Source organism: Triticum dicoccoides, chromosome 3A (assembly GCF_002162155.2).
Source record: "Triticum dicoccoides isolate Atlit2015 ecotype Zavitan chromosome 3A, WEW_v2.0, whole genome shotgun sequence".
In the NCBI taxonomy this organism is placed as follows: domain Eukaryota; kingdom Viridiplantae; phylum Streptophyta; class Magnoliopsida; order Poales; family Poaceae; genus Triticum; species Triticum dicoccoides.
This window is the reverse complement of record NC_041384.1, coordinates 217,317,474-217,328,305: the sequence shown is the minus strand read 5'-3', so window position 1 is coordinate 217,328,305 and position 10,832 is coordinate 217,317,474. Positions and strand designations below refer to the sequence as shown.

General features: G+C 43.1%; 1 protein-coding gene across 6 annotated transcripts in view; it reads right to left on the bottom strand.

Moving 5' to 3' along the window:
• The window catches only part of LOC119267906, a 33,548-nt gene that overhangs the window by 20,033 nt on the left and 2,683 nt on the right, over positions 1 to 10,832 (bottom strand). For all 6 annotated transcript variants that reach the window (XM_037549362.1, XM_037549361.1, XM_037549357.1 and 3 more), the window contains exons 6-17: positions 9,519 to 9,596; positions 8,195 to 8,260; positions 8,030 to 8,072; positions 6,825 to 6,873; positions 5,205 to 5,298; positions 5,080 to 5,132; positions 4,042 to 4,126; positions 3,550 to 3,652; positions 3,381 to 3,473; positions 2,587 to 2,653; positions 2,361 to 2,427; positions 2,210 to 2,263 (exon numbers count right to left, since the gene is read on the bottom strand). In XM_037549362.1, the coding sequence (XP_037405259.1) occupies positions 2,210 to 2,263; positions 2,361 to 2,427; positions 2,587 to 2,653; positions 3,381 to 3,473; positions 3,550 to 3,652; positions 4,042 to 4,126; positions 5,080 to 5,132; positions 5,205 to 5,298; positions 6,825 to 6,873; positions 8,030 to 8,072; positions 8,195 to 8,260; positions 9,519 to 9,596 (852 nt within the window). The remainder of the gene's footprint in view (positions 1 to 2,209; positions 2,264 to 2,360; positions 2,428 to 2,586; positions 2,654 to 3,380; positions 3,474 to 3,549; positions 3,653 to 4,041; positions 4,127 to 5,079; positions 5,133 to 5,204; positions 5,299 to 6,824; positions 6,874 to 8,029; positions 8,073 to 8,194; positions 8,261 to 9,518; positions 9,597 to 10,832) is intronic.

Genomic DNA, 10,832 nt, shown 5'->3' with positions numbered 1-10,832 from the left:
GATGTCGTCAAGCTTGCGCCATGGAGGTCGATGGCGCGGAGGTCACAATCACCGCTCGAGTCCACTTCACCGTGATGGTATCATAGAAGACGACGACACTATGCTCAATATTACACGAGATGATGAATATTTCGTCACGTCGGAGAGATGCCATTCGAGACCTCGACGCCGCGAAGATCACCGTCACACACACTTCGCCCACTTCATCGAGCCGGTGACATGGAGTACGAAGCCACAGAGCCGGCCGGGACGCCGCCTGCCAATGATTTCGTCAAGTCGGCGCCAATCACGAGGAGCTCCTTCACCACCCCGCTTCGACACCGGCGTCGTGCCTCTCCTTCGCCATGCCCGGACTCAATGGTGCCTTGGTGATGTTGTCACTAGAGCCTAACCGAACATCGCGGCGTGGTCTACACCTGAAGAATAGCCTCTAGTATGTACCCGTGTGCGTGCAAGGCCCATGTTCAAGACGGGAAGACAGGCGGCCGGATGGCTCATCTCCGCGTGCAGTGACCGGCGCGACATCCGAGCTATCGCTACACTAGCTCTCCTCTTTTTGTCGTTGAAGCCAACTACAGGTGCTCTGTAGTACAGAAGAATGAAGCAAGGAATACAGGCGCAATCAACAGATATAGCATGTGCACATGCATGAGCCATTCACGTATCTTCTAGCCGGCTGATGGCGAGAAGGTTGCCACCCGAAGACGACGCCGACGATGCTTGTTAGCATACCGATCTACTTCATCATGCTCGGTGTCGCCGAAGATGGAGACACGCAGCTCCCTACCTTCTGCTTATTGTCCACTCCGCCTCACTGCACACTTTGAAGATGTAGAGCACGGCGACGTCCACTCGGCGCCCGGACACGAAGCGAAGGCCGGGGTCCCACACCATGATGCCACGAGGAAGATGGCCTCCTACCCTGTGTCGCTGCTACCCGCGCCACACTCATTCGGAGGCCGGAGCCGAGCAAGTTGGCGCCGCCCAAGGACAAGGCGCGGGTGCAGGGCGACGCGACTTCAACAACAACACCGCTCCTCTATGATCTCGTGAGACGATGCCTTGACTACGCCGACTGCCGTGGACTCGGCGTCAGGTCGGGACGAGGAGTCGACTACACAGGCCGTGCTGGCATGAGCAACGCGACGGTCATCACCGATGCTGGTCTCAGCCGACAATTACTCCCGCAAGGCGTAGCCCCTTGCACACCCTGAGAAGCTACTGGTCGTCGAGATGTCCGAGCCGAGCGCGATCCATGCTACCCCAACAACAACTCTTCCAACGTCGCCAAGACCGACGAGGCACGACGGCGAGGGCAAGCGCGGCCACCGCAAAGGCCACGCTACTTGCGGCGCGTGTACCGACGAGGACACGGGCTCTGCCGCCGCCCACACACACATCACCATCATCATGCATGGAGAACGCGAAGCGAAGACGACGAAGACGACCACACAGCTCAATCGGAGGTATCCCGCGGAGCAACCCGCGGGAGTAATTAACCGGGAGCTTTTCGAGGCCCCGGGAACCAGGAGATCACACAATCGCCACAGCCAGCTTGGCCGTGCTAGTAGGCCACGGAGCGCACCCTTTTTTTTTGGGATATTGTAATTTTATTTATCCAGTGAGATTAATGAAATACATGTTCCCGTATCTCTTTTTCTTTTGTGTACTATAGTACACTGGCACGCCCGCATACACAGTTTTCTTTCCCCGGCGTCTGAGAGAAACACACTCCCTTCTTCCCTTCTCCCCGGAGTCCTTAGCCGATGTTTTTCTCGTGTCAAACAGTGTGTTGTGATGGCGTGCGTTTGTATCTGAGCTGTGGTCGGTCATTGCTTTATATATAAAGCGGGGCGAAAGCCTTTTTCGGTATATACTATAACACCCCCTCTCACGTGTGACGGGGAAGACAAGTCAACACGTGCAACCAGAAGAGAGCGCCGGCGCGCCAAACTCACATATGACTCAAGAGGCCACTATGTGGACACAACGGGGGGGCTACCAGCAATTTTTAATAAATTGTGAAAGTCAGGATTTGAACTCAAGACCTTAGCTCCAATACCATGTTAAGCTTCATGCACTAGCCAACGCAACCAAAAATCCGAACTGATGGAAAGGGCTAGTGCAATCCACATATACTGTAACAGCATGATCGTCAATGATTTGGTCAGGAAATAACGAGGCTCAGAATTCAAATCGAAGTACTTACAGCATCCAGAAAGGCAGACACGGTAGTCATCCCAGGCAGTGCATGTAAACCATCCTGAAATTGGTTCAGAGGTGCCATGTTTTCAAGAGAGCTTCCAATATGGCAATGTCCATAGCCAAACAAAAAGTTTAATGAAGTTCGAAAATAAAACCTGATGCTCTACACGACTTCTGTAGATGAACCCCCCACAACAAAGTAGGCTCGAAAAGACAATGAATCTGCACACAAAGAGCACGTACGTCAGAACTGTAAACACAATGAAGAGCAACACACGGACAAGTAGCAACAACACAGCAATTATGGCAATAATATAAGAGAAAATCATGATAGAATTGACATTACCATCAATAAAGTTCTAAAGTTCAAGAAACACATACATGCAAGAGATGATTCCAAATGTTGCCCACCCTCTCATAGAATCACTCTCTTTTTCTTGTGTGTAACCTACACAGACAACGGATATTACAAAAAGAAAACTAGTCTGAAATTTACAGGATCACAGAAACTGACCTAAAATATTATATATCATATGTACAAAAGAGAACAATGATAAATTATTAAAACAGTAAAACTGCTCTGACATATGAATATTTTTCCTTATATAAGAACACTTGCAGTAGCTATTCATATGTTCCCAATAATACAAATTATCACAAGTATCATTAACATGGCGTTCTGTTCTATTATAATCCCAATTTACAAAGTTGCCATTTTACAAGTAAATTAACGAAAACACAGCAACTTTTTGTCACAACCAAAATACATTTGACGTGCAACATTTTTCAACCTCTGTGTCGAGATTGCAACATGTTTATCCATTCCACAGGTTAAATCTTCAGAAAATGCTTATGATATATATCTTTTGAATTATTTTCCACAGTATCTAAAATTAAACCTATTGAATCAAGTGTGAAGTTATCTCTATTATGGATGCACTTTATCTCTATGGCATAGCCCAAGGGGGGTATAAACATTACACAAGACTTGGGGTGCAAGGAAGGAAATATAGGCCAATACTAATACTCCTTGACAATCTCAACTGAGATTTGCATAAGACCCATCTTCTGCAATATTTCTAGAACACCAATCAAGATCTAGTGAAGCTCATGTAACAATTTCCAATACATGAAAATCTATATGCACAGCTGGTGATTGTCTGAATAGAACCAACCACATTCTTTGGTAAGCGTGAATTCGATTGGATCGTAGCCCGCCACTGGGATTGAAACATTCACCACATATGGATTGCTTCGAATGATTTCACCTACAAAATGTACGAACTCATTTGTTAATAGTAAGTACAAAATGGCATCAGTATGTGGAGACAAAAAATCACTAACATATCCAATTCACATTCAGAACTGTTGGAGACAGGGCAGTAGGCACGGCACCATTGGCCCCTGATCCTGTAAGCATAACATCAAGCCCTTTCATCGGATTAACCTGTGTAGTGGGAAAAAAACAAAAGAAAATTATATGCAGAGTTCAACACATAAGGTATGCAACAGGCATATGGTTAGCACCAACGGTGGCAGCAGTCTCTCAAGACTCGCCTGGTATAGCTACTGGTTTCAACAACAATGCACTCATTTGTTTGGTTAGCACTAATGATTGCGGGGTAGTTTACTAGTGTTATCTGATATTCTCAGCATCTGGTTTTAACAACAATTGTACGTCCATTGACCAACACCGACAACAAAGTTAAGGGACACCACTTACCCCAAAGAAAAACTAACTATATGTGCAAAACCAAAATAAAATGAGGTAACATAAAGAAAACCATAAGGGCATAGAATGTGTAGTTTTTACAGTCCCCAAGTCTTTTTCCTTACCCTGAAGGTAGGTTTTCCAACTAGGTCTGCGAGAGAAGACATGGCGCTAAGATATAAAGACACGTGAATCTGCTCACTTGGAAAGCTGCACAGAAAACAGAACTGCAATGATTTATATGTATCCATGTCAAAATTCTTAGATAATGTGGATCAGAACTGCACAGAAAGCTTTTGAATCAGACCATATCAAAATTCTTAGATAATGTGGATCAGAGATAGCTCTGGTTGCTAGACGCTACTCAATCCATATTTAATATACAGTGCTATTAATACACCATCAAGTCTTGACCACATCTCGTAAATATTTCGGCTTTAGGCAGTTGACATGTGGTCACATGTCTTACCGTATATACTCAAGTTGACAGTACAAGTGTGGCTTCAGAATCCTTATTCACTATGATAAAGTAACCAAAGAGGGGAGGGAAGCCCGGTGCATGTAGCTCCCGCTTGCGCAGGGACCGGGGAAGGGTCCGACCACTTAGGGTCTATAGTACGCAGCCTTTCCCTACATTTCTGTAAGAGGCTGTTTCCAGGACTTGAACCCGTGACCTCATGGTCACAAGGCAACAGCTTTACCACTGCACCAGGCTCCCCTTCATAAAGTAACCAAAGAGATCAACAACAAAACTAAACACACACAAAGGATTCTTGAAAGGTGAGCTAAGTATAAATAACATGTATCATACTGCAATTCGGTAGCGATTAACTGACTTAGGATCTGTTTGAACCTTGTGGTTCTTCCATCAGGCGGTAGTTGGATACCGGTTTCCAAGCAAGAATTCGAAGTTTGTTTGAGGATAACCCATTATGTACAAATATAGTCTTTAAGAAAGTACATATTACAGAAACCCGGTAGAACCAAGTGAACCTAGCCAGCTGAACCTTATATACAATTAGCATGACTTATGTGTTCACATGAAAGCAGTTAAACCTTCTAGTTGGCATTTAATAAGGCTTGGATAAACTGAAACTTCAACTATGCTCGAAAAATCCCCTAATCTCATTAAATTGGAAGGATATTTTGATATGATCTCTTACCTAAACCCATGATGAAGTTGTTCGAATCCCAGTTGAGTCAATCCATTGTAAACCTAGAGGAACCAAGCTGAGATGTAACATCAACTTAATCGCTGATTAATACCCAAAGAAAGAACTAGCTTTACCACTTCGGATGACCGGGGGTGGAAGCCCACAGTGAAACCCTTAAAAACTCTTGGGCCTCTTTTAGGACAAGGAATGGCTAGCTCAACAACCGTCCTGGACAAAAAGGGAGCATGTTTAGCTGCAACGTACACAAGAAAAATAATGCCGTAAGCACACGAAAGCAGGCAACAGATCAGCGAAAATAAGCAGTACAGGCACATTTAAAAGTATATGATGCTCAAAGTTCTGGCTACTGCAGTTCTTTTGGTTTTAGAGAATTTGGAGCCGTATTTTTATAGATCAAACATTTTCATTTCTCTTTTCCTTGTACCAAACATAAAGAGAATTCAGGGAATGAGAACTTTAGCATATATAAAGCTCCCATGGACGAAACACAAAACGGGGATGAGGCAGCATGAATGGAAGAGTGCTGCATGGATTCCACCCCTGCCGTCGCCCAGGACAGGCTTATCCTCATTGATAATGCTCCAGCGTGGTGGATATAGAAGCAGCCCAACGCTGAGAGAGGCAGAGGCATGGTTATTGGCTAGAGCAGGAGCAGTGTCCAGCGGTTATCAAGTGTAGTTGGAAGTCCAATTGCACTTCGAGTTAAAAGGCTTTGCCTGACTCATGGTCAAAGATAGGTTCAACACAAGGGAGTATGGACTTCATGGATAGAAAAATTGGCAGCCCCTCTGTCCCCTCTTCTCCCCTGTCCTCCCTATGTATACTGTCACATTCTCTTTATACGGTTCCTCCATCTTGTAAATATGTTTTCTTACTTAATACTCCCTTCTTTCACAAATATAAAATGTTTTGGATATTTCAATATGGAGTACATACGGACTGAAATGAGTGAACAAACACACTAAAATGTGTCAATATACATCCGATTTAGAAAAATGTTAGAACATCTTATATTTGTGAACAGAGGGAGTAATATTTACTGTCGGGGCCTCCCTCACAGTTTTTCGATCAGAAAAAATACATTGAGACGCAAAGCCTATGCGTTTTCTCGAAAAAGGAAAAAAAGAAGCTGCATGTGCCGCAAATTTCCGTGTCAAGTGCTGATAGTCATCGTCTTGCAGGAAGGTTAATGCATATGTCCAACCTCGCTATGATGCTACATAACAACAGTGACAGTACCTGTTACTATGAAGCGCCAGAATTTAAAAAGACCGTGATTGGCTATTTGAAAGCCAAAACATTTTAGATTCAAAATAGGTAGCGAACTGGTGGTTTCTGCATTTTTATATATTTTCTGCACCAAAGTTGTTTTCTTTATACTTTTAGAATATTTACCAGTGTGCATACTAAGAAAATATACCCATTCATCTTTCCCTGAAATGATCTGCTATGTTCAACTCAAATTTATTCCTCCCATTTGTACAAGGTGCAAGAAATCATCATGAGCATGTTGACTGTGGTCAGCTGATCTACATACTAACATGGATGAAAAATTAGACTTCATAAGACATTTAACTACAAGTGAACAGCTCTTTTTTGTAGCAAACACACAGAAATTAGGAAAGAAGTTGCAGCTTCTTCACTTTTTGACATCAATAGAAAGAAATCGATTAACTAATATCGATTAACTAATTCTTTTAACAAATACTACAAAGAAAAGTCGTCATGGTTACCTGCACATCCTTTCATCATAGGATACGCTGCAAATGCATCCATGTTCATCTGCAAAACTATCAATGTTAAGTTTTTTTCTTTCGCAAAAAGGCATGCACCCAAAAAGAATCAACACATTGGTCAACCAATCATGGTTGATAGTTCTGGCAATAAATATTTAAGCAAGGTAGTAAGTGTTAGACAGAACTCCGCCTATGTCTTCTAGGCATAGCCAGTCCCAAGCCCGGGTAAAGGAGGAGGGTTGTGATAGGCTTGGCAAGCCAACGTAAAAACTAGCCAGTCCCATGGGTATGAAACCCATTTGAGCGAGAGTAGTACTAGGATGGGTGACCTCCTGGGAAGTCCTCGTGAAAAGATTTCATATCTAAGGGTTGTCATAGGCTTGGCGAGCCAACGTAAAAACTAGCCAGTCCTTTGGGTATGAAACCCATTTGGGCGAGGGTAGTACTAGGATGGGTGACCTCCTGGGAAGTCCTCATAAAAGGGTTTCATATCTAGCCTAACCCAACTTGTTTGGGACAAAAGGCTTAGTCAGTAAGTAAGTAAGTAATTGTTAGACAGACAAGCAAAATGGCTAAAAACATGTGTTAACATAAAAAAAATGAGCATCAGACTGGTTACATGAAAAATTTGATAATCAAAACGACTTTAGTTATATGATATACAAAACGTTGGCTAAAGCGGGGAAGAGTCTCCTTTAACTGTCCGTTGTTTAGGTGGGAGGTGAGACCTCTCCGTGATCTAACAAGGATAGCACACCAGCGGGGTCCGCTGCACGGACTCGGACACAGGTGGGCGGGTTAGCCACTGAGCTAGCGCTCAGTTCTCCATAACTTTATTATGATTGCATATAACTACATATTGGAGACTGAATCAAAGTCTAAACCAATGCTTATGTTGAGATGGAAGGGACTGACTATTCGCCACCAAGGTTTCCTAAACATAAAATGTTTGTGTCCGTAAATGAGGTAAGTGTTAAACACAACTTGGTACAAGTTTGCAGAAACTCAGATTCAGTTAGCATAACATGACCAAGAATAGTTTATGCCATAAGACATCCCTAAACGTGCATATAATCAGATAAAAATATGTGTAACCATGGAGCTTTAACAACAAACCGAATGCTAATTTTACTTTAGTCAGGTTGCAACATATTTGGTGGAAGAGTATTAACAAAAAAATGTAAACAGAAAAGACAGCTGACCTTTGCATACTTTATTTGAGCATCGTCCACACATAATGTTGACCTGAAATATCAAATATGCTCATTGATGTTAGTCCAGATATCTAAAATGAAACTACACAAGAAAATAGGAAATTCTAAATATTAGTGAAAACAGCAAAGTATCTCATCGAAGTTAGAGCAAACCTGTGCAGTACGGCCCATCTCTTCAAACGTAGTTTCACATTTCGCTAAATCACCATTGTGAAATCTCTGAAATAATGTGACAGATTAAGGAATAATGAAGGCTGAGAACCTACTATGAGAAAAGATGCCAGAGCAATTATGGAAAACAACAAAGATGCTTTAACAAATATTCTGTTTAGTGATTGCTTATTAAGAAAGCTTGGAAGTACTCTGCTGGAAATGTTTGCATTGATAAACTCGCAATGAATTGATAATTATAGTATTTTTGGCCTAGACAGACTACATCCAATTCAACCATCAGCTTGAAGATGAGTTTATACCCTGGACTTCAAGACCCTAGTGTACACCTTTAAATTTGTTCCCTTCAATGTAGAAAGTGTTAAGCTTCATGCACTAGCCAACGCAACCAAAAGTCTGAACTGATGGAAAGGGCTAGGCAATCCATATATACACTTCGACACCCCCTCTCACGAGTGACGAGAGGCCTATACGTGGACACAGAGGGGGAAACAACGATTTTTGGATAAAAATTGAGGAAGCCAGGACTTGAACTCATGACCTTAGACCCTGATACCATGTTAAGCTTCATGCACTAGACAATGCAACCTAAAGTCTGAACTGATGGAAAGGGCTAGGCAATCCACATATACACTTCAACAGAAAAGAACACACCAACTCGACAAATAACTGGTGGAAAACTTGAGACTGTAAATCAACACTCCTTATGACCTTTTAGTTCCATCCAAGATACTGAAACCAGGTAACCAGTACCTTGCTCACCTCATAGTGATTATACAATGTAATCGACCTTATACACGGTTTTTCCAGTAACCTAGGAGAGTACCTAGTACTCTTAGTCTGTTACACGGCCTAGTAGACATAGTTTTAATACATTAGTGTTCTTGTGCTGTCTTCCCCTTAACTCAATACACTACTTCAATGTTCTGATTAAGTTTGCAAGTTTTACTCTGATGCGTAACTTCCATGCACCCTTTCCTTCTATTCATATGTTAGTGTGACAATAGAAAAGTGGACAATGCAACCTACGTAAGAGGCTTCTAACCGTGTGGGATGAACCATTAGGATATTATAACATTATTAGCTTATTATCCGTAGTACGATATACAGCAGATATGTTACACGAGATACCTATTGAAAGTTAGACATCACCGGCTATTGGCCAATACCTCCCATCTAGTCCTGCTCATTTCTAGGAAAATCACAGAACTTTGAAGATGTAACCCTGTCTTGAACTATGTGGCAATGACACATCAAAGGCACTGTTTTATCGCATACAAAGTTAATATAATTACGGAAGTGTTACCTGGATGTAGTCAACCGGCTTTGAACCAGTCTCAAAAGAGCGATGATTGGTAAAGCGGCCAAAATCAATGAAACCACCCTGGGAGAGAAGAATTATTGAGATTGACCAAGACAAAAGCATTAGATAATTGTTAGATATGTATATACTATTTGTGTAATACCCCGTTGCATAGGGGTTTCCTGCATATTTGCCACCTGCATGTCGATATATATTGGCCTATTTGCCTCATTTAATAAAATTTATCTTTATTGCAACATGGTATATATTAATATAATCAAATATAAAAATCAAACTGTCTACGATGAATTTGAACAAGAATTTTCACATATAATAAGCATGCTAAACGAGAAAGCACAGATGAGCAGATAAATGATGATTGACATAGTTGAACCTGAAAGATGAAGATGTTGGAAATAAGAGGGTACATGTTGAATTGCTGCTCACCTACATAAGCTTATGCTTCTACCTGTATTATATTTCTGTACTTTTGCATACATGTGGGTACATACAAATACAATTATATGAAGCTAATAATTTATTTCTCTATGGAAGTGTGGTTCACTATAAATAATTGTTAAAACGTACTCCCTCTGTAAACTAATGTAAGAGTGTTTAGATCACTAAAGTAGTGATCTAAATGCTCTTATATTAGTTTACGGAGGGAGTACTAAATGAAGCACCTATTCGGAAATTTCAATGGCCCACCAAGTCCCTGATCTGGTCCGGTGGCGCCTTGAGCCGTCAGGCCAATTCTCCACCAAGTCCCTCTACCGGGCCATTGCCCCCTCCTCCGCCCCCCCTCCCCTCTCGGCGGTTTGGTCCATCCGCCTGCCTCTGAAGATTAGGATCTTCATGTGGCAATGGATTCGCGGGCGGACCCCGTCTAGGGTGGAGGTTCGCAAGCGTAATGGTCCTGGTAGTGGCCTATGCCCGCTCTGTGGTGTCCCCGAAGACTCGAATCACATCTTCTCTTGTGTGTCCGCTCAATTTATGTGGAGCTGCTTCCGAGAGGTGGTTGATGGCAGTTGGTGCCACACCAATTTCCCCGACCTGTTCGCCGAACTCCAGAACTCCCCCCTGCCTTCTCGCCACATTAGGTGGCTGGAGATTGGGGTCCTCGCTTGGACGCTCTGGACGATCCGCAGTAGACTTGTGATTCAGCGCATTCCGCTTCGACGTGCTACTGACGCCCTCTTCAAACTCTCTGGTTACTTGCAGCTATGGCGGCCGCTTAGCCGCCCACGGGACCGAGACGCCATTTCCGCCTTCATCGCCGACCTCCGCTCGATGGCTGTTCGTCTGTCGCCGCCGTCT